This window comes from Stigmatopora nigra, chromosome 20 (assembly GCF_051989575.1).
Source record: "Stigmatopora nigra isolate UIUO_SnigA chromosome 20, RoL_Snig_1.1, whole genome shotgun sequence".
NCBI classification, from domain to species: domain Eukaryota; kingdom Metazoa; phylum Chordata; class Actinopteri; order Syngnathiformes; family Syngnathidae; genus Stigmatopora; species Stigmatopora nigra.
This window is the reverse complement of record NC_135527.1, coordinates 5,729,031-5,753,472: the sequence shown is the minus strand read 5'-3', so window position 1 is coordinate 5,753,472 and position 24,442 is coordinate 5,729,031. Positions and strand designations below refer to the sequence as shown.

The window sequence follows — 24,442 nt, the reverse complement described above, 5'->3', positions numbered from 1 at the left end:
GACTTATATACGAAAAAATACAATTTTACACCAAAATTTCACACTTTTGGATACCATTCATATGCAAAATCTATTTTTAAATTAAACGGTTTTAAGGCAATTTAAAGAGTGCGGCTTATACTCGCATGCGACTTATATACGAAAAAATACAATTTTACACCAAAATTCTGACTTTTGGATACCATTCATATGCAAAATCAATTTTTAAATTAATCGATTTTAAGGCGCATGCGACTTATATACGAAAAAATACAATTTTACACCAAAATTTCACACTTTTGGATACCATTCATATGCAAAACATAGTCATCCTTACTTTTTTTACCTCACATGCGTACATATTAATGAAAAGGAACCTCCCCTTTTCCTATTTCGTTCTGATTCGTTTCACTCGATCGCATTTCTTTCTCTCTCTTTCTTTCTCACACACACAAAACCGCGTAAGCCTGACAGCCATCGTCTGTTTTTATTTATTTTTTTGTCAAAGGCTGAGTGTGTGTTCACCTTGCAAAAAAAAAAACACCACCCTCCCCCCGCCCGGTTTACCTTCCGTTCTCTCTCGCCACGCTTTGCGCCGAAGAGCCTGCATTTCAGCCATCGGGGGAGGGGTTTCGAAGAGGGTGTTGTGAGGGGGGGGTGGCATTTTTTTTTCTGACCGGAGGAGCTTGGGAAAAAAAAAAACGGGAGACGGCAAAGTGCGCAGGCAGGGAAAGGAAGCGGAGCTTTCAGCCCGCTGCAGCTTTTGATTCGATTAGCATGAATTTCACAGAAAATGCAGCAGTTGCGGCAGTTTAACTGGAAGACAAACCAGCAACCTTGGTTTTGAAGGAACAAAAAAGGGGGAGTCGTGTTGGGATTATTGTCTCCGGCAAGTCGAAGGACAGAGCATCGGGATTGGACGATTGTTGGGACTTGATTGCTGATCGGTGTTTTTGAATGCTTTGGTTTTGAGAGGTTTTTTTTATTTTTTTTAAATGTTTTTTTGGTGTTTTTTTTATTGGGTTAAAAAAAGGACAACATACGGAGGTATTGAGTTTATTTTTTTAATTTTTTTTTTTTTATTAATTGAGATTCAACTGGGATTTTTATACCGGAATCTGGATTCGTTTTGGTTTTTGGCTACAAAAGTTGTGTGTTACAAGAAACCACAGAAACCCTTATTTTGAGAGATTTATTGGATTTTATTTACGTTAAAAAACTAATTAGCAGGAATACAACATATGGATATCAAACCCTAATCCAGGAAATGAATTTTTATCGGATTTTTTTCATCCAGGATCTTTTCAACCCTCAAAAAATGTCCTTTTTTTAAATTTCCTTCTTTGCCGAGCCTCCAAAAACCAGGAGATGTCGGCTTTCGGGTTCCTTTGAGATGTTCGGTCCTTGTACGTGTCGTCTACGAGGGAGGGGCGTCCTCTTCCTCTTTAGCCCCGCCCCCACGGAGATGGAAGTGGAGGTGGACACTGGGATTTTGGTGGTACCCAGGCCCGGTGGGGCTGCCCAACCCGCGGCTTGGGCTAGTCCGGCATTTCTTCTAAGGCTGGTACTCTCACTCGCCCTGTTGGTCTTCCCATGTCCAGCTGTGGCCGCTAGGGTGTCGTCCTCCCTTAGCACCACCCACCATGTCCACCACTTCCACAACAAACATGGCACAGTGCCAATTGCTATCAACAGGATGCCCTTTTTGACTCGTGGGGGACACGGTAAGACTATGTCCACTTCTTTGACTTTATGTAGTGACTCTAAAGTCTGGATTTTGTGGATTTTGTGGGTCAGGTAGAGTCAATTGCCTTCAGTGACTTGATGTATGGTGGCGATTGAGTATATAAGACCTCGGCAATTGCTTCATCCATCTATTGATCTTGGTTTTTTGTTTTTTTTTGGAAGAGAGGATAACCTCATTGGCACACAGCTATGTTTTTGTTTAGGTCCTTGTTTGAGTAGGTCAAGTGTTTGTGTGGTTAAAGTTTTCGCATTAAGGTGGTTGACTAGAATGGAATTTGATTTATAAACTTGTATTTACACATTTTACAGGTTACACAAGCTTTTGCTATGGCAGTTGATTTTCTAATACAGTGGTACCTTGAGATATGTGCTTAATTTGTTCCGGGACTGAGTTTGTATGTTGATTTTCTCGTAACTCAAATGAACGTTTCCCATTGATATGAACTAAAAACTAATTAATTTGTTCCCAGACTCTGAAAAAATACGTAAAACAGGATATTAGATTGGAAAAACATTTTAATTTGTTCTAATTCGAGATCTATTAACAAAGTAAAAAATAACTAGTGGTTTTATAGGACTAAAATGTGTTTAATAGTACTGAAATTAGACTTTTTGCACGGCAACACGCTCGTAATATAACATCAAAAAATTAAATAAACTTGATGATGATGCAGACACACTCAAAAATAAGTTTAATTTAACCTTACACTAAAGTTAATTCTAATTTTGTTTACATTTTGATACCTTTCTTCTCCCGGGTTGGCTCTATTGGCCCCGCCTCCAACCTGACTTTCAGATGAAACCTATCAAGGGTTGTTTGCATTTATATTGCCTTCAAAATATTCCCAAAATGATCTACAAAAATGTCCTCACAATAGGATAACGCACGACTACTTACCAACGAGAAGTACTATATACTCCTCTCATATTAGCGAACAAGCTCCGCCATTGGCCCAGGGGCCAAAACTGGCCTGCCACATCATTTTGTGTGGTCCGAGTAAGTAAATAATGAGTGCTGCCTTTCTGTTTTAAAATCAAATTAAAATGTAGAGTATAGATGTATAATAAATTCCCTGATTTTCCCCCTTTTAAATCAATAATTGTAATATTTTAATCAATTTTTTCTGTGTTTTTAGTTCAAAAACCATTTTGTAATATCTTAAAATTATATTAAAAAAAGACTAAAATAAACATTGTTTTAAATCTATAAAAAACTGAATATTCAGTACGTTTAATACCGTTCTTTTAATCCATTTATTAAAAAAACATCTAAATATTATATCTAAAATGCTTTTAACTCAATAATTGTCATTTTGTAATCCATTTTTCTGTGTTTTAGTTCAAAAACCATTTTAGTAAAATCTAAAAATATATGTAAAAAAAGTTAAAATAAACATTGTTTTAAATCTATAAAAAACTGAATATTCAGGCCTTTTAATCCAGTTCTTTTAATCCATTTTTTAAAAAAACATCTAAATATTATATCTAAAATGCTTTTAACTCAATAATTGTCATTTTTTACTCATTTTTTCCGGTTTTTAGTTCAAAAACCATTTTAGTCAAATCTAAAAATATATTTAAAAAAAAGCTAAAATAAACATTGTTTTAAATCTATAAAAAAACTGAATATTCAGGGCTTTTTATCCAGTTCTATTAATCCATTTATTAAAAAAAATCTAAATATTATATCTAAAATGGCCTACCCCACATTTAATCAAGTTAACGTTAAAGCAACCCGAGTCCGACACCCTTTCTCTGGAACAAATACTTGTAAAAATGACAGCTTTTACCATGAAACTCTTTCCCTACACCGCTTCCTGTCCAGACGTGTTTGGTGTCAGTTTTCCCGAGAAGCATAGCCGAGCCCTCTGAGGTCAAGCTATCTTCCATTTCCCACTGCCGCATCCGATTTATGGTTATCCTAATCTCCCCCAGTCTTGCAGCCGTGTGACATTGCACACCAATGAGTCCTACTTGACAGCGGAACGGTGTGCAAGTGGGTGTAAAAGCGGAAGCTTCACCTGTCAGCATTCTTCTTTGACTTCCTTGTGTAATTGGATTGCTTCGCTCGTGTCCCCATCTTCGCTATTTCAATACGCGTAATTAACATAAAAATACTATCTCTGTACCCGATGTGTAGCGGTGAGAAGACCTTTTTTTCCTATTAGAAGGCTTATTCGATGACATGTCAATTTCTTGTCGGGATTGTCAGCCATCTGTTTATTTTCATGTGAAATCTGCGGTTTTACGTGTTGTTGTATTTTCTCGCTTTTTGGTTGCTCTTAAAATGATAAGTGGATCGAGGGTATGGCTTATATGCGCACAAATTAGACTTGAAATACCGTATTTTCACGACTATAAGGCGCACTTAAAAGTCTTACATTATCTACAAAATAGACAGTGCACCTTAAAATACAGTGCACCTTATAATACAGTGTGCCTTATAATACAGTGCGCCTTATAATACAGTGCGCCTTATAATACAGTGCGCCTTATAATACAGTGCGCCTTATAATCCAGTGCGCCTTATATATGGAAAAAACAAAACGAAAAACCACGACTGTCGGATATTAAAAAAACACAAACGCCAGAACTGAAACAATACGGTTAAATATGCAGATGCCATCTTAGTTTACAACATCTTCCATCATATAGCTCCTCCCCCACTGCAAGATTTTATACAAAAAAAATCCAAAATATCAACAATGGCTGGCTCTAGAGGTGACTGTAAAGTAGTGAGTGTAGAGAAGTCAATAGCAATTACCGTATTTTCACGACTATAAGGCGCACTTAAAAGTCTTACATTTTCTCCAAAAGACAGTGTGCCTTATAATACAGTGCGCCTTATAATACAATGCGACTTATATATGCAGAAAAAATGTCATTCATTGAGGGTGCGCCTTATAGTCGTGAAAATACGGTACATGAAACTGCAAGGTGACAAAACGAAACGCTATAACGTAAGACAATGCGGCCAATACAGTCATTTATTTCAAAATAGATAAAAGATGAACAGATAAAGCGCTAAATAAATATTATTTTGACATCTAAGATTGAAATTTTAGAAGATCTACGTGCAGGTAGTAACACCCTTTCGGAATGTTCAATCTAGCAGACGATCCTTTGATTCATAAAGTATCTCAGAAATACCACCAGTGATGATTTTTATTAAAATTTTCCCATAAAAAATAGACATTTGTACTCCCTATTAAAATCATGAATATGGAGGTGAATATTGTGAATAAAGGGGATGACTTATACTAGAGAAATTGTACAAAAGTAACAGTTTTAAGGCAATTTTACGGACGCGGCTTATATGCGAGAAAATACTGCATTTGACAAAAATTCCAAATTTGTACTCCCTATTAAAACCATGAATATGGAGGTGCAAATTGTGAACTAGGGGGCGACTTATACACGAGAAATCCGTAAAATTCAATGATTTTAAGGCAATTTTAACGACGTCGGGGCGACTTATATGCGAGAAAATACGGAATTAGTCAAAAATTCCAAATGTGTACTCCCAATTATAACCATGAATATAGAGGTAAAAAAATTGTGAATCAGGGGGCCACTTATACGCGAGAAATTGTAAAAATTCAATGATTTTAAGGCAATTATAAGAATTTGGCTTATACGCGGAAGTGGCTTTTATATACAAGAAAATACGGTATTAGACAAAAATTAAAAATTTGTACTCCCTATTAAAACCATGAATATGGAGGTGAAAATTGTGAATCAGGGAGTGACTTATACTCGAGAAATCGTAAAAATCAACGATTCTAAGGCAATTTTAAGGATACACTCATACATGTAGGCGACTTATATGCGAGAAAATACGGTATTAGACAAAACTTCCGAATTTGTACTCCTATTAAAACCATGAATATGGAGGTGGAAATTATGAATCAGGAGGCGACTTATATGTGAAAAATTGGAAAATTCAACGATTTTAAGGCAATTTTAAGAATAAACTTATAATAAATAATAAATTTATAGATGGAGGCAACTTATATGCAAGAAAATACAGTAAACTAAGCTCCTAGCTGTGTAGTTTATTTATAGTGCCTCACCCATGGCTGATTACAACTAATTGAAGAGTCTTGACCACTGAACTGCAACATTCGTGCGAGTCTGCCTGGCGACGAGTGGACGCCCACATCAACAACCGTGTCAAATGGCTGTTTATTTTCAGCTTTAACGGCTCTTATAGACAACTCATTTTCATACTTCCTCTCAGTCAATCAGCCATCTTTATGCAATCTAGATAAGAACCCATTTAACACATGACTTTTCAACCGCCATGTTTTGTTTTAGTCCACATTTTTAAACACACAGGGACAATCTGATGGCTTTAAACTGTATTTATAATCTCCGCTTAAAACCTCTGATTTAGATGACGTTGTAGTTTCTATATTTGCTTTACACGGTGTTGCTGTTAATTACAGGCTAGCCGCCATTATCACGCCAATGTGTCGCCATGTAATTGCAGAAAAAAAATGTCTTTTCACGTTAGATTCACACCAATTAGATCAAAACGTTTTTCCGGATGTGACCATTCTGTCACTGTTGTGTTTTTAGCAGCCTTGGTTTTCTTCTGTTTTAATTGTTTTTTTTTCGTACTCCTTTTATTGGTCTGGATTTATTTGTCTTCCATTTAAGGCATTGATTTCCGCGTCCCGGACCGCCGCATTGGAACGAAGTGGTTCGACTTGCAATTTCCGCGTCGCACGGTTTGTTTAGCGTGACTACGTATGAATACTAAATATGGCCTGTTTTTGCATTTTGTTCCGGAATACTATATATTTTTTGTATATTAACCGCCTTTGCGTATAAGCCATATCCTTTAAATTGTCTTAAAATCGTTGATTGATCGTCAATTAATTCTTATCTAAAATCAATTTTTCTCATATAAATTAACTCCCATAATTTATCGCATATTAGCCGCCTTCGCGTATAAGCCACACCCATAAAATAGCCGTAAAAGTATCATAAAGATACGGTTTGTTATTTTCTCTATTTTAAAATGAATGACCGTATCACCTTGCGGTTTTATGCATATGAAGTCTAATTTGTGCCCATATATGCCGTACCCTTGATTCAATCATCATTTTTTTAGTTACAAATAAGGCTTATATGCAAGAAAATACAGTAAATCCAATCAAAAATACTTGTTTACTTGTTTACAAGCCGCCATTTCTGGACATCCACACTTTTTTTCTAATTTGTGCCCATATATGCCGTACCCTTGATTCAATCATCATTTTTTTAGTTACAAATAAGGCTTATATGCAAGAAAATACAGTAAATCCAATCAAAAATACTTGTTTACTTGTTTACAAGCCGCCATTTCTGGACATCCACACTTTTTTTCTAATTTGTGCGCATATAAGCCCTACCCTTGATTCAATCATCATTTTATAAGTAACAAATAAGGCTTATATGCGAGAAAAATACAGTAACTCTAATCGAATATACTTGTTTACTCATTTGCAAGTCATTTTTTGGTTAGAAATAAGGCTTATATGCGAGAAAATACAGTAAATCCAATAAAAAATACTTGCTTACTCGTTTACAAATCATCGCTTCTGGACATGGCACTTTTTTTTCTAATTTATGCGCATATAAGCCGTACCCTTGATTTAATCATCATTTTCTTAGTTACAAATGAGGCTTATATGCGAAAAAATACAGTTACTCCAATTAAAAATACTTGTTTACTCGTTAACAACCCGCCATTTCTGGACATCTACACTTTTTTTCTAATTTATGCGCATATAAGCCGTACCATTGATTCAATCATGATTTTCGTAGTTACAAATAAGGCTTATATGCAAGAAAATACAGTAACTCCAATCAAATATACTTGTTTACCCGTTTACCCGTAAGTCATTTTTTTGGTTAAAAATAAGGCTTATTAGCGAGAAAATACAGTAAATCCAATTGAAAATACTTGCTTATTCGTTTACTAGCCGCCATTTCTGGACATCACCCTTTTTTTCTAATTTATGCGCATATAACCCTTACCCAAGATTCAATCATCATTTTTTTTTAGTTACAAATAAGGCTTATATACTAGAAAATACAGTAACTCTAATCAAATATACTTGTTTACTCGTTTACAAGTCATTTTTTTGGTTACAAATAAGGCTTATATGCGAGAAAATACAGTAAATCCGCAGCTGTTTCTAGACATCACCATTTCTTTTATAATTTGTGCGCATATAAGCCGTACCCTTGATTCAATCATCATTTTTTTAGTTACAAATAAGGCTTATATGCGAAAAAATACAGTTACTCCAATTTAAAATACTTGTTTACTCGTTAACAACCCGCCATTTCTGGACATCTACACTTTTTTTCTAATTTATGCGCATATAAGCCATACCCTTGATTACATCATCATTTTTTTTGTTACAAATACGGCTTATATGCGAGAAAACACAGTAACTCCAATTGAAAATACTCGCTCACTAGTTTACAAGCCGCCATTTCTGGACATCGCCAGCTTTATCTACCGGCTGCAGTTTGTTTGATTGCGGACATCGAAGCGTCTCCTTTAGAGTCAAGTCACAGGCCGAGTCTTTCACCGGGCGCCATTAGTATTCATGATTGCGAGCCCCACACGACGTGAAAGGCGCCGAAGCCGATGCGTGGACACCTGCGAGGTTGATGAGAAGCAAAAAAAAATAAAAATGGATGCCTTAGGTGTCCTGGACAGTGGAGATAAGCTTGCTGTCTTGACATTTTTTTTTCATTTCCTGTTACAACACCTCTTCACACTAAACCTTGGAGAACAGATTGAAGAGGTGTCGAAAACGGGACGAACGTTACGGGTTTTGAACCGTGCTCACGTTGCCAGGCGCCATTCCGAAATCAAGCTGGTGCGATAATTTTTGGGAGAAGAAGAAGGTGATTCCTTGGTTGAAATGGAATGAGAGGTGTCAAGAGGTTAGATAACACGCCACCTGCATGAAGATGAATGGTGGTGTCAGTATCTTGCTTAATTATATTTAAAATTGGCCAAATATTTATCTTGAGATACGAGTAAAATTTTCAGCAAATATTTATCTTGAGATGAAGAAAAATTTTGGCAAATATTTATCTTGAGAAGAATAAAAATTTCGGAAAATATTTATCTTGAGATACGAGTAAAATTTTCAGCAAATATTTATCTTGAGATGAATAAAAATTTCGGCAAATATTTATCTTGAGATACGAGTAAAATTTTCTGCAAACATTTATCTTGAGATGAATAAAAATTTCGGCAAATATTTATCTTGAGATACGAGTAAAATTTTGGGAGAATATTTATCTTGAGATACGAGTAAAATTTTTAGCAAATATTTATCTTGAGATGAATAAAAATTTCGGCAAATATTTATCTTGAGATACGAGTAAATTTTTGGGAGAATATTTATCATGAGATACGAGTAAAATTTTCAGCAAATATTTATTTTGGAAGAATAAAATTTTCAGCAAATATTTATCTTGAGATGAATAAAAATTTCGGCAATTATTTATCTTGAGATATGAGTAAAATTTTCAGCAAATATTTATCTTGAGATGAATAAAAATTTCGGCAAATATTTATCTTGAGATTCGAGTAAATTTTTGGGAGAATATTTATCTTGAGATACAAGTAAAATTTTGGCCAAATATTTATCTTGAAATACAAGTAAAATTTTGGCCGAACATTTATCTTGAGATACGAGTAAAATTTTGGGCAAATATTTATCTTGAGATACGAGTAAAATCTTGGCCAAATATTTATCTTAAGATACGAGGCAAATTTGGCATGGGCAAGGTCTTTTTGGTCGCAAGTCCCTCGTGTAATGTCTCAACGAGCACTGGGCGGAGCTTGTTCGCTAATATGGGAGGAGTATATACTACATCTTGTTGGCCAGTGGTCGTGCGTTATCCTATTGTGTGGACATTTGTGTACATCATTTTTGGAATATTTTGAAGGGAATATAAAAGCAAACAACTCTTGCTAGGTTGTATTTGAAAGTCAGGGTGGAGGCGGGGCTAATAAAGCCAACCTGATAGAAGAAATGTATCAAAATGTCAAACAAAATTAGAATTAAGTTTATGTAAGGTTAGATTAAACTTATTTTTTATTAGTAATTCCAAGTTCATTTTAATCTGGTTGTTATGTTACGAGCGCTTTGCCATGCAAAAAACCTAATTTTAGTACTATTAAACACATTTTTGTACTATTAAACTACTAGTTATTTGTTACTTTGTTATAATAGATGTCAAATTACAACAAATAAGGTATTTAAAATCCGTTTTTTGGGTCTTTTTCAGAGGGTTGGAACAAATTAATTTATTTTTAATTCATTTCTATGAGAAACATTGATTTGAGTAACAAGTAAATCGACATACAAGCTCAGTCCTGGAACGAATTAAGCTCATACCTCAAGGCACAACTTTACTACCAAATAAGTCCTTTATAAATTCTCAATCTATGCTTATTTTGTATTAAATACTAATTAACACAAAATATAGCATTTAAAAAAGCCCCCAAATACTTCAAATGTGTAACAAATACATCCTAAAACATTGACAAACAAGAGAGGGGAGGAGTCAAAAAGTGTATATTTGCGGCTCATTTATTTACTCATAAAATATGATTCATTTTTCAGTCTCTTGAAATAAAACCAAAAAAATTGTCACCATTGCCCAGATGGCATAAAGTTTTTATTTAATAAATGTTGATAGAATTAGAAATCCATTTTTCCATTGATGACAACCAGCTGTCCAGGCTCTGAAGCAGCAAAGCAAACGATTCTTTATTCGTTATAACAAAAATTTCAAAGGCGGACATCTTTTAGTCTTCTCCCAAGAATACTTATCAAGTCTTTAATATTTCTAATCCATTATAAAGTTGTCAAGAGAGATATTTAATAAAATCATACATCCCAAGATAAGCAAGATGGCTTAAAGTTTCCCAGACATTGCCAGGTTGATGTCCAAGCCCCTCCTCCTACCCGCCACCCCTCCTTGCACCTTCCACGGCACATGAAAGACCTCCGCCAAGGTTGCACCTTGGCTTTGTAGTTGCGGGTTCCATAGCTTCAGAGTTCGCTGTGTTGTGTGAATTATTGAAGCTCAGTGGGCGCCTTAAGAAGGCGGTGGTGGGCGCTTACACAAAAAGCATCAGAGTGTCCACTGACTGAGCTCGCCAGTATGAAGTAGGCATCTTTCATTTTCAGAGTACCGTAATTTCCGCACTATAAGGGGCATTGAAAAGACTGCGCATCATAATTCGATGTGTATTTGGATCAATATTGTTTAATCATTGTATTAAATTCCCTTTAGCACAGCTCCATCTAATATATCTATGACAGAAACTCTACTATTACTACTCCAACTTCCACTCAAGCATATAGAACACAACCCCTACCACTACAACTACCGCTCCATACTAGTAGATCTATAACACAACTTCTATTATTACTACTGTAACTTCATCTTTTATACATATAACACAACCTCTACTTCTACTACAGCTACATCTAATGAATGTGTAACACAACCTTTCTACTACTACCACTAACACCACCACCACTACTACTAATCTACTAATCTGGTGCCCATTATATATGAAACCAATTTTGCACTAGGTCATCCATATACATAATGCAACCCCTACTACTACTACTACAGCTCCATCTAGTGGATGTCAACCCTTCTACTACTACCACCACTTCAACCACCACTACTTCTACCACCACTCCCACCACCACTACTACTACCACCACTACTACTACCACCACTACTACTACCACCACTACTACTACCACCACTACTACTACCACCACTCCCACCACCACTACTACTACCACCACTACTACCACCACCAACACTACTACTACCACCACTACCACCACCACCACTACTACTACTACTACCACCACTACTACTACTACCACCACTACTACTACTACTACCACCATCACTACCACCACCACCACCACCACCACCACCACCACTACTACTACTACCACCACTACCACCACCACCACCACCACCACTACTACTACTACCACCACTACTACTACTACTACCACCACTACTACTACTACCACCACTACTACTACTACCACCACTACTACTACTACTACCACCATCACTACCACCACCACCACCACCACCACTACTACTACTACCACCACTACCACCACCACCACCACCACCACTACTACTACTACCACCACTACTACTACTACTACTACCACCACTACTACTACTACCACCACTACTACTACTACCACCACTACTACTACTACTACCACCATCACTACCACCACCACCACCACCACCACCACCACTACTACTACTACCACCACTACCACCACCACTACTACTACCAATACTACCACCACTACTACTACTACCACCACTACTACTACTACTACCACCACTACTACTACTACTACTACCACTACTACTACTACTACTACTACTACTACTACTACTACTACCACCACTACTACTACTACCACCACCACTACTACCACCACCACTACCACTACTACCACTACTAACACTACTACCACTTCTAACACTACTACCACTTCTACTACTACTACCACTACCACCACCACTACTACTACTACCTATAATCTTGTATCCCTTCTATATGAAACCAATTTTACATTAGGTCATCCATATATATAACAAAACCACAACTATTATTACAGCTCCATCTCGTGCATGTATAACACAACCCTTCTACCATTACCACAACTACCATCACCACCACCACCACTACTACAACTACTACTACCACAACTACCATCACCACCACCCTCACTACTACAACTACTACTCCCACAACTACCACCACCACCACTACTACTACTACCTATAACCTGGTACCCCTTCTATATGAAACCAATTTTGCACAACCCATTGAACATACGCCTTCTAGTGCGGAAAATACGGTAATTCGGCGGCTCATTAGAGAAGAGTACTTGAGATACTCTCCATCCCTATTGTTTGTCCCATTTCTTCCTCGCTATTGTGCGTACGCAGCCACAGCGATTAATCATTCATCCAAAGAAGTGCCTTTTGCTCAGTTGGCCTTTTCCGCCCAGCACTTCGTAGCACTCCATTGTATTTAAAAAAAAAAAAAACACAAAACTCGGCCTTGACATCAATTATTCATTCCAAAAAATGCAAATTCCTTGACAGAGTCCTCGCCGTGAGCCAGACGTCACAACATGGCTCCGTGTCGGCTTTTGTTTATCCCGACTAGCCCATGGGATTGGATCGTATATTAGCCAAGCTCGTTTCATACCCGCCATCTTTTTTTTTTTTTTTTGAACGCACTCTTGGGATTTTTCAAGCCTTTATTATTTCTTGCTTTTATTGCGTCACCTAAAACTTGCTTCCGACGCAAGTTTTCCGCTTTGCGCCCCTCGTGTTTACTTTTGGGGTTCTTTGCTTGACACATCTGTGTCAGGACTCCCGTGACTGACAGATGCCGGATACGTTGCCTCAATTTCCCCCGCAGCTGATCTTTCGTCCCTATGTTTTCTCTCCGAAACGGTTGGCAAGACGCAGATGATGTGAAATGGAATTAATTGGCTAAGTTAGAGCTCCACGTGAAGATGTTAAGTAGCAAGAAAAACGATATAAACTGTATTTTTCGTGGTTTTTTTCGTAGTTTGGCTGCGACTTATACTCAGGTGCGAGTTGTATATCTTTTATTTTTTCACTTGGATCGGCAACAGCTGGTTTTGGCTAAAGTTGTCCAAAAAATGCTTCATAAATTACGTAAACAGGTGCTAATTTTGACAGATTTACCAAATAAATTAGTCACACCGTATTTTTCAGATTATAAATCGGGTTTTTTTTCATAGTTTGGCTAATATGCTACGTTAACTGGTGCCCATTTTGACTGTTTTTCTCCCCCAAGTCAGAAGTCCATGTGAAGATGTTAAGTGGTAAAAAAACAAGACGAACAGGATTTTTCGTGTTTTTTTTCATAGGTTTGCTGCGACTTATACTCAGGTGCATACTATAAATATTTTATTTTTTCACTCAGACTGGCAACAGCTGGTTTTGGCTATAGTTGTCCAAAAAATTGGTTCATAAGTTATGTTAGCAGGTGCTAATTTTGACAGATTTACCAAATAAATTAGACATACCGTATTTTTCGGATTATAAATCGTGTTTTTTTCATAGTTTGGGTGCGACTTATACTCAGGTGAAAGTTGTATATCTTTTATTTTTTCACTCGGACTGGCAACAGCTGGTTTTAGATATATTTGTCCAAAAAATTGGTTCATAAATTTTGTTAGCAGGTGCTAATTTTGACAGATTTACCAAATAAATTAGACATACCGTATTTTTCGGACTATAAGTCATTTTTTTTCATAGTTTGGCTAATATTCTACGTTAACTGGTGCCCTTTTTGACTGTTTTTCTCCCCCAAGTCAAAAGTCCATGTGAAGATGTTAAGTGGCAAAAAAACGAGACAAACAGTATTTTTCATTATTTTTCGTGTTTTTGTCATAGTTTGGCTGCGACTTATACTCAGGTGAAAGTTGTTTATCTTTTATTTTTTCACTTGGACTGGCAACAGCTGGTTTTAGCTATATTTGTCCAAAAAATTGGTTCATAAGTTTCGTTAGCAGGTGCTAATTTTGACAGATTTACCAAATAAATTAGACATACCGTATTTGTCGGACTATAAGTCATTTTTTTTCATAGTTTGGCTAATATTCTACGTTAACTGGTGCCCTTTTTGACTGTTTTTCTCCCCCAAGTCAAAAGTCCATGTGAAGATGTTAAGTGGCAAAAAAACGAGACAAACAGTATTTTTCGTGTTTTTTTTCATAGTTAAGCTGCGACTTATACTCAGGTGAAAGTTGTATATCTTTTATTTTTTCACTCAGACTGGCAACAGCTGGTTTTGGCTATAGTTGTCCAATAAATGGTTCATAAATTACGTTAGCTGGTGCTAATTTTGACAGATTTACCAAATAAATTAGACACACCGTATTTTTCGGATTATAAATTGTGTTTTTTTTCATAGTTTGGCTAATATGCTACGTTAACTGGTGCCCTTTTTGACTGTTTTTCCTTACAAGTTAGAAGTCCATGTGAAGATGTTAAGTGGCTTAAAAACAAGATGAACAGGATTTTTCGTGGTTTTTCTCCATAGATTGGCTGCGACTTATACTCAGGTGTTAGTTGTATATCTTTTATTTTTTCAATCGGACCGGCAACAGCAGGTTTTGGCTACATTTGTCCAAAAAAACAGGTTCATAACTAACGTTAGCAGGTGCTAATTTTGACAGTTTTACCCGATTTCCCAAGTCAGAGCTCCATGCAAATTAGCTAAGTGGGAATTAAATGAGACATGCCATATTTTTCGTGTTTTTTCCGTAGTTTTGCTGCGACTTATAGTCAGGTGCAACTTATATATTTTTTATTATTTCACTCTGACCGCTTTTAGCTGGATTTAACTATAGTTGTCCAAAAATTGATTAATATGCGACGTTAACAGGTGCAGTTTTTTCCCAAGTCAGAGGTCCACGTGAAGATTTTGAGTATAAAAAAACGAGATATCATATTTTGCTGTACTTTTATTCCATAGTTTACCTGCGACTTATACTCAGGTGTGACTTGTACATCTTTTATTTTTTCACTCTATCTGCCAAAAAGCGTGTTTTAGCTATATTTGTCCAAAAAATGGTTCATTTGTTAGTCAAATGTGCTTATTTTTAGGATAAGTTGTACAAAAAATGAAGAAATCGTTTGTAACTTTAATGTGTATTATCCAGGTGGTGCGACTTATAGTCCAGTGAGACCGAAAAATACGTTTTGCGGGTTTTGTGACCCAAATAAAATCATCCGTGGATCATTTTAAAAAGTTTTGGCAGCGAACTTTAACATCTGGCGTGACCATTTTGTTATCAAAACTGTAAAATCGTGTCTTTGAGTTCGTTGAGGACAAGGTCGCCACGTCTTGAGGAAAAGTGCGGTCAATACAAGCTCAGAAGGAGTCAAGTGAGAGCGATACCTCACAGCCGCCCAAACAGAAATTGATTACAGAGCAAGCCGGCGCATTCCTAATGGCGACAGGAGAGCGATGGAGGGGTAACAGAATCCGAGACCCACATGGATCTAGGATTTAAAGATCAGAGAGCAAAATCCTGGCTGTCTCTGATAACTGTAACATGGGGGGGCTTTATCTAGGCCCACCAAGAAGCTTATCATGTGGCCTTTATGTAAGATGACTTGCTAAGCCACCAGTTTAATAGGAAACACATCAATTGTTGTATTTACAACACTAAACACGTTCCACTCAGAATGATGATGATGATTTTCCGTATTTTCTCGCATATAAGCCCTAATTTCACGACTATAAGGCATACTTAAAAGTCTTACATTTTCTCCAAAATAGACAGTGAGCCTTATAATCCAGTGCGCCTTATATATGGAAAAAACAGAAAAACCACCACTGTCGGATTTTTAAAAAAACACAATCTCCTGAACTGAAACAATACTGTTAAATATGCAGATGCCATCTTAGTTTACAACATCTTCCAACAAATAGTTCCTCCCCCACTGAAACGATTTTATACAAAACAATCCAAAACATCAGCAATGGCTGGCTCTAGAGGTGACTGTAAAGTAGTGAGTGCTTCATACCTGGAAGTCAATAGCAATTACCGTATTTTCACGACTATAAGGCGCACTTAACTCTTAAATTTTCTCCAAAATAGACAGTGTGCCTTATAATACAGTGCACCTTATAATACAGTGCGCCTTATCATACAGTGCACCTTATAATACAGTGCGCCTTATCATACAGTGCGCCTTATCATACAGTGTGCCTTATCATACAGTGCGCCTTATCATACAGTGCGCCTTATCATACAGTGCGCCTTATCATACAGTGCGCCTTATCATACAGTGCGCTTTATCATACAGTGCGCCTTATCATACAGTGCGCCTTATCATACAGTGTACCTTATCATACAGTGTGCCTTATCATACAGTGCACCTTATAATACAGTGCGCCTTATAATACAGTGCGCCTTATAATACAGTGTGCCTTATAATACAGTGCACCTTATAATACAGTGCGCCTTATATATGGAAAAAATGTGTTCATTGAGGGTGCGCCTTATAATGCGATGCGCCTTATAGTCGTGAAAATACGGTACTTGTGTTCATAGTGGTTACCATATCAACACATTCCAATTGTTGTCAAAGCTAATCGAAGGTCTTGCGGTTTATCTTTAAAATATTAGCCTTGATACCTGCGTAACGTGTATCTCATGCTATTATTGCAATTTGGTGGAAACTAGACCGCTATGGACATTTATTTAGGGTAAAACTGATTCAGGATCTGCTCTCGACAATCGGAAAAGTGCCAAGTTGACAGTTTTGCTTTCAATTTAGCATCTTTAGAAGCAGAAGTAGAAAGTAGGACAGCTGTATTAATTTATGCTCACTCGTGAGATGCATTATTTTCCTCCCCCCCCCCCCCCCCGGTTGGATAGGACCTCTAGCGCATTACTAACGTGCCCACACCCACTTTTGCGTCATATGAAGTTTTATTTTTCTGTGCTATTCTGGACAGACAAAACAATTCCTTGCCTTCTTGATTAATGTCTGCAGCGTTTTTGTGCAGTGCAGTCATGAAAGAATTGTTCTTCTTTTCCTCTTGCTGTGAAAATGCGGGAGGAAGTTTTCAAGGAGAAAAATGAGAGCTCAAAAGGTTAACAAATGCTCAAGTCACGGGGGTTTAAACATATAGCTCCCGGGCTGGAATTGGTCCATTAGGGGATATCAGCCAGGACTACTGCATTTTGTTCAATTTCAATCAGATGAAAATGACAAATACAGTATTTTTTTGCATATTGTGACCGCCTCCGCGTATAAGCCGTACTCTTAATATTGCATTAAAATTGTTAAATTTTACAATTTCTCTCGTATAAGGCGCAACATGATTCATAATTTTCATCTCCATATTCATGGTTTTAATAGGGAGTACAAATGGGTTAGTTTCATAGAAAATCTTTAAAAAAATCCTTTTTTTTTTTGCATATTGACCGCTTCCGCGTATAAGCCGTACTCTTAAAATTGCATTAAAATTGTTATATTTTACAATTTCTCTCTTATAAGCCGCAACATGATTCATAATTTTCATCTCCATATTCATGGTTTTAATAGGGAGTACAAATGTGTTACTTTGAGTAGAAAATCTTGAGAAAAATTTGTTTTTTTTTGCATATTGTCTGCCTCCACTTGTAAGCCGTACCCTTAAAATTGCCTTAAAATCATTTAATTTTACGATTTCTCTTGTATAAGCCGCCCTCTGATTCACAATGTTCACCTCCATAATCCTGGTTTTAATAGGGAGTACAAATATTTTACTTTGAGTAGAAAATCTTAAGAAAAATCTGTATTTTTTTGCATATTGAGCACTTCCACATATAAGCCGTACTCTCAAAATCACCCTAAACTCGTTGAATTTTACGATTTCTCTCGTATAAGCCGCCCCCTCTTTCAAAATATTCACCTCCATATCCGTGGTTTTGATAGGGAGTACAAATGTCTTACTTTGAAGGGAAAATCATCCCAGGTGGTATTTATTATATACAATATCAAAATGATCTACTAGAAAGGGTGTTTCCTACATGTAGACAAATTCAAAAAGGACGTCAGGTGAGCAGTACAATAAAAAAGTGTGTTCATAGCAGTCTAGTTTGTCATCCCTAAGTAAAATGACGGCACCCTAAGCGAGCAATGGCAGGCACAAGAGAGTTTTTTCACCTTTTATGCAAGATACAGTTTATTTTTTCTTGAATTTCATTCATAGACGTCAAAATAAAATTAGTTTAGCATTTTATCTGTTTATCTTTTCTCTATTTTGAAATAAATGAGCATATTGGCCGCATTTTATGGCATTTCGTCTTTGTTAACTTGCAGTTTCATGCATGTTAAGTCTAATTTATGCGCATATAAGCCTTACCCTTGATTCAGTCATCATTTTTTTTAGTTACAAACACGGCTTATATGCGAGAATATAGAGTAAACCGTAATAAATCATTTTGTTCATATTTGTTCAAGAGTCAGGGATTACGCTGGGATTTTCCTCCAAGGTGTAACCGCTTATCCCAATACATGCTGACATCAACACTTCTTGTCAAAAATGGGTGTACGCCCCTATTTTTTTGCCTCCTACTACTACGATATTGAATAATACATCTAAATATATATTTTTTAATATTCTAATTATCTTTCCTAATATCATCCCTGGAAATAAAATATGCAGCATTATGGGATAACGATGTTCATTGCTTAAACACTGAACACATTCCTAACGCGGCCAGTTTTAGTCCCACTGGCAACCTACGAGGAGGGGTTGCCATGGAAACCGTCTCCGGAGCCAGCTGAGCTGAAGCCGGACCCCCCTCCGGTCCAGCACTTTCTAGATTTTCCGTAATTTGCCTAAAAAATAAAACACACATGCTCAACCTACTAATTTTCTGCATAAACAGTAATTTCTTGAGATATGAGTATCCAAACTGACGAAAAATTTGAGATACAAGGAAAATTTCGGGTCATTTTTTTGCCATGAGATGCTAAACAAATGTGACTTTTTTTTAGAAGAAGTGAGAACAGATCAATTATTACTTATCATATTTTCTCACATATACACCGTATTGTTCACTAAAAAAATGATGACTGAATTAAGGGTACGGCTTATATGCGCATAAATTAGACTCAAAACTGCAAGGTGACAAAGACGAAACGCCATAACGCAAGACAATGTGGCCGATACGGTGATTTATTTCAAAATAGAGAAAATATAAACAGATAAATTGCTAAATAGATTTTGTTTTAAAGTCTATGAATGAAATTCAAGAAAAAAATAACTGCATCTTGTATAAAATTGTGAAAAAAACTCACTTGTGTCTGCCATTGCTCGCTCAGGACGTTGCCATCTTACCTAGGGATGACAAACTAGACCACTATTTACTACACTTCCTGGTTGTACTGCTCACATGACTTCCTTTTTAAAACGTGTAATGCAGCAGATGATCCTTTCGATTCATACAGTATCTCAGAAATACCACCTGCGATGATTTATACTTAAGATTTTCTCTTCAAAGTAACAACTTTGTACTCCCTATTAAAACCATGAATATGGAGGTGAAATTTGTGAATCAGGGAGACTTATACGAGAGAAATTGTAAAATTCAACGATTTTAAGGCAATTTTAAGGGTATGGCTTATACGCAGAGGCGGCTTATATGCGAGAAAATACGGTATTGGACAAAATTCTGAATTAGTACTCACTATTAAGACCATGAATATGGAAGTGAAAATGTTGAATCACCGGGCGACTTATATGCGAGAAATTGGAACATTCAACGATTTTAAGGCCATTTTAGGGGTGTGGCTTATACGCGGGGTGGCTTATATGTGAGAAAATATTCTATTAGACAAAAATTCCGAATTTGTACTCCCTATTAAAACCATGAATATGGAGGTGAAAATATTGAATCAGGAGGGAGCTTATATGAGAGAAATTGTAAAAATTCAACGATTTTAAGGCCATTTTAGAGGTGTGGCTTATACGCGGGGCGGCTTATATGTGAGAAAATATGGTATTAGACAAAAATTCAAAATTTGTACTTCTATTATGACCATGAATATGGAGGTGAAAATATTGAATAAGTGGGCAACTTATATGCGAGAAATTGGAACATTCAACGATTTTAAGGCCATTTTAGGGGTGTGGCTTATACGCGGGGCGGCTTATATGCGAGAAAATACGGTATTAGACAAAAATTCCAAATTTGTACTCCTATTAAGACCATGAATATGGAAGTGAAAATGTTGAATCACCGGGCGACTTATATGCGAGAAATTGGAACATTCAACGATTTTGAGGCCATTTTAGGGGTGTGGCTTATACACGGGGTGGCTTATATGTGAGAAAATATTCTATTAGACAAAAATTCCGAATTTGTACTCCCTATTAAGACCATGAATATGGAGGTGAAAATATTGAATCAGCATTCGACTTATATGCGAGAAACTGGAACATTCAATGATTTTAAGGCCGTTTTAGGGGTGTGGCTTATACGCAGAGGCGGCTTAAATGTGAGAAAATATGGTATTGGACAAAAATTCAGAATTTGTACTTCTATTAAAACTATGAATGTGGAGGTAAAAATTGTGAATCAGGAGGCAGCTTATACGAGAGAAATTGTAAAAATTCAACGATTTTAAGGCCATTTTAGGGGTGTGGCTTATACGTAGAGGCGGCTTATATGCGAGAAAATATGCTATTAGACAAAAATTCCAAATTTGTACTCTATTAACACCATAAATATGGAGGTGAAAATTATGAATCATGGGGCGACTTATACTTGAGAAATCTTAAAAATTCAATGATTTTAAGGCCATTTTAGGGGTGTGGCTTATACGCGGGGTGGCTTATATGTGAGAAAATACGGTATTAAACAAAAATTCCTAATTTTTACTCCTATTAAAACCATGAATATGGAGGTAAAAATTGTAAAACGGTTATGTCTTATATGAGAGAAATTGTAAAATTCAACGATTTTAAGGCAATTTTACAGCTTATTCGCAAGAAAATATGCTAGTTATTTTTTAAAGGAAAAAATTGATTTTAGATACAAATAAATTGACACATACAGAACACCGTAAGCTCATATCCTATCAGGCATTACTGTACTAAATTAAATTAAATACATTTCAATTATACATGCAATAACTAAACTAAATCCACCCTCCCAACACAGTCCTTATAAACGAGAACCGCCATATTGGCTCATCATGACTAGCAAAGCAATGGTCACCAGTAATTACCTCCCCTGGGACCCTTCCAGTCCCTTTTGGTGCTGCAGAACCAGATCTAGCAGGGTCCCCCTTGGAATAAAATCATCAACAAAGCATTCAGAAGTCCTTTCTGATGTCGAAAGAAATAAAAATGCTGGTCTGTATTGTATTAGGCGGCTTCCGGCATGTTTTATTTCGCAAGTAGTGGACATAATTGAGTCGAGTTCTTTCTTAAATTATATTTTCTACCTGCTCCGCCTTTAGTTTTGCTTTCTCGCTCCTTTAAAATGTAACTTTTGTGTTCCCACTGTTGTATTAAAGAGGTTTTATCTTTGTTCTACCGGGTTCCTCATTAGAGTAGAGTGCAATCGGAGCACTTGTGTTGTGTTTCCTCCACCTCTCGTCCTACTTGAGCTCAACCCGGACTGATTGGATGGTATTGTTATGGGTGTAGAGGAAGGGAGGGATTGTTATTTTTTTTTTTTTTAGATTGTCTCTATGTTGACATTAATTGAAACGTGAGAGAAACGGAGAAATAATTCATAACATTTGGAGTGGGTCCAATTTGGAGATGTGAATTGTGGTGGCTCAGCAAAATGGAGTAGGACACTTTTTGTTAGTGTTTGAGAGATTCTGGGAGGGCTTGATTTGAGTTTTATTTATTTAATAAGGGACAGGATTTTTTTTTTTTTGAAGGGTAATACATAGTCACTTCTAGAGGCTGATCTTGTTGATGTGTTGATGGAAAGCTTTGTGTTGGAAGATTTTGGGAGGTAAGGTGGTGTTTTTTTATGATGATTGTTGTTAAGTATGTCCGGGTTAGCGGAAATTATCGGTGAGGAATTACCGTATTTGTCCGAATGAAAAGAATGGGTAATTAAAAAGAAAAAAATATATATAAAAGCATTTTTGGGAGCAAAGGGGATTCTTAATTTTTCAGAAACCAAGAACTACTGTTAAGTAATAATTAACTGGTATTAATGGTAGTGGTATAATGGTTGTTGTATTAATTAATGCTAGTAGTATAATGTTAGTGGTAATAATGGTAGTGGGGGTAGTGGTAATGGTGGTAGTGGTGGTATTAATGGTAGTGGTAAAGTGGTAGTGGTATTAATGGTAGTGGAAAAGTGGTAGTGGTATTAATGGTAGTGGTGGTATTAATGGTAGTGGTGGTATTAATGGTAGTGGTGGTATTAATGGTAGTGGTGGTATTATTGATAGTGGTGGTAGTGGTGGTATTAATGGTAGTGGTAGTAGTGGTGGTATTAATGGTAGTGGTGGTAATGGTGGTAGTGGTGGTAGAGGTAATGGTAGTGGTGGTAGTGGTGGTAGTTGTGGTAGTGATGGTGGTAGTGGTGGTGGTGGTAGTGGTGGTGGTGGTAGTGGTGGTGGTGGTAGTGGTGGTAGTGGTGGTAGGTGTGGTAGTGGTGGTAGGTGTGGTAGTGGTGGTAGGTGTGGTAGTGGTGGTAGGTGTGGTAGTGGTGGTTGTGGTGGTGGTGGTGGTGGTGGTGGTGGTGGTGGGGGTGGTGGTGGTGGTGGTAGTGGTGGTGGTGGTGGTGGGGGTGGTGGTGGTGGTGGTAGTGGTGGTGGTGGTAGTGGTGGTGGTGGTGGTAGTGGTGGTATTGGTTGTAGTGGTGGTGTTTTTAATGGTAGTGGTGGTGGTATGAATGGTAGTGGTTGTATGAATGGTAGTGGTTGTATTAATGGTAATTGTGTTATTAATGGTAGTTAGGGGAAATGTTATAGATCAACTAGATGGAGCTATGTTAAAGAGAATTTCATATGCTTGTCTTATAGTGCGGAAAATCTGGTATACGTATATGTATATATGGGCTTTTTGGGGAGTTTTAAAATGTGACAGACAGCCATTAGCGTCTCAGTACGATTACTGAAGATTTTGCCTTCTTTAATGTGTAAGCATGCAAGGTTGGGTTAAAAGCCTAATGGAAGGATCCGTCAATCAAACTGCATTTGACAAGATGGCAGGCTTACTTTCAAATTCGTGGCTTGGGCTTTTTTTAATATTTGGCAAAGTTACAACCAATTTAGCAAGAAAGCGGCCATAGTTGATATTTTTGATAATTGGTTCCGTTAATTTGATGCTTTGTTCTTAAAATATAATTTTAGTATGGGTTTTTATTTATTACTTATTTTTTTATTGACATTTATATTTTAGGGTATATTCTGTCAGATGCAGGATACCGTATTTTCACAACTATAAGGCGCACTTAAGTCTTAAATTTTCTCAGAAATAGACAGGGCGCCTTATAATCATATAGCTCCTCCCCCACTGCAAGATTTTATACAAAAATAGAGGTCTAGAGGTGACTGTAAAGTAGTAAGTGCTTCATACCTGAAAGTCAACAGCAATTATCGTATTTTCATGACTATAAGGCGCACTTAAAAGTCTTAAATTTTCTCCAAAATAGACAGTGCGCCTTATAATACAGTGTGCCTTATAATACAGTGCGCCTTATAATACAGTGCGCCTTATAATACAGTGTGCCTTATAATACAGTGCGCCTTATAATACAGTGCCCCTTATAATACAGTGCGCCTTATAATACAGTGCGCCTTATATAACACTGCACCTTATAATACAGTGCGCCTTATAATACAGTGCGCCTTATATATGGGAAAAATGTCATTTATTGAGGGTGCGCCTTATAATGCGGTGCACCTTATACTCGTGAAAATAAGGTATTTCAGTGCGCCTTATAATACAGTGCGCCTTATAATACAGTGCGCCTTATAATACAGTGCACCTTATAATACAGTGCGCCTTATAATACAGTGCGCCTTATAATAGTGTGTCTTATAATACAGTGCGCCCTATATACAGTGCACCTTATCATACAGTGCACCTTAT

At 36.8% G+C, this 24,442-nt stretch overlaps 1 protein-coding gene across 12 annotated transcripts in view; it reads left to right on the top strand.

Moving 5' to 3' along the window:
• Nucleotides 1-24,442, top strand: part of nrxn2b (neurexin 2b) — a 369,603-nt gene that overhangs the window by 244,421 nt on the left and 100,740 nt on the right. The window contains exon 1 of one of the 12 annotated variants that reach the window (XM_077741591.1): nt 670-1,703. The exons of 10 other annotated variants lie outside the window; for them this stretch is intronic. In XM_077741591.1, coding sequence (XP_077597717.1) covers nt 1,373-1,703 — 331 coding nt within the window. In that variant the 5' untranslated portion in view covers nt 670-1,372. Of the gene's footprint in view, nt 1-669; nt 1,704-24,442 lie in introns of those variants that run through there. One more of the 12 variants, XM_077741590.1, reaches the window with a different exon arrangement.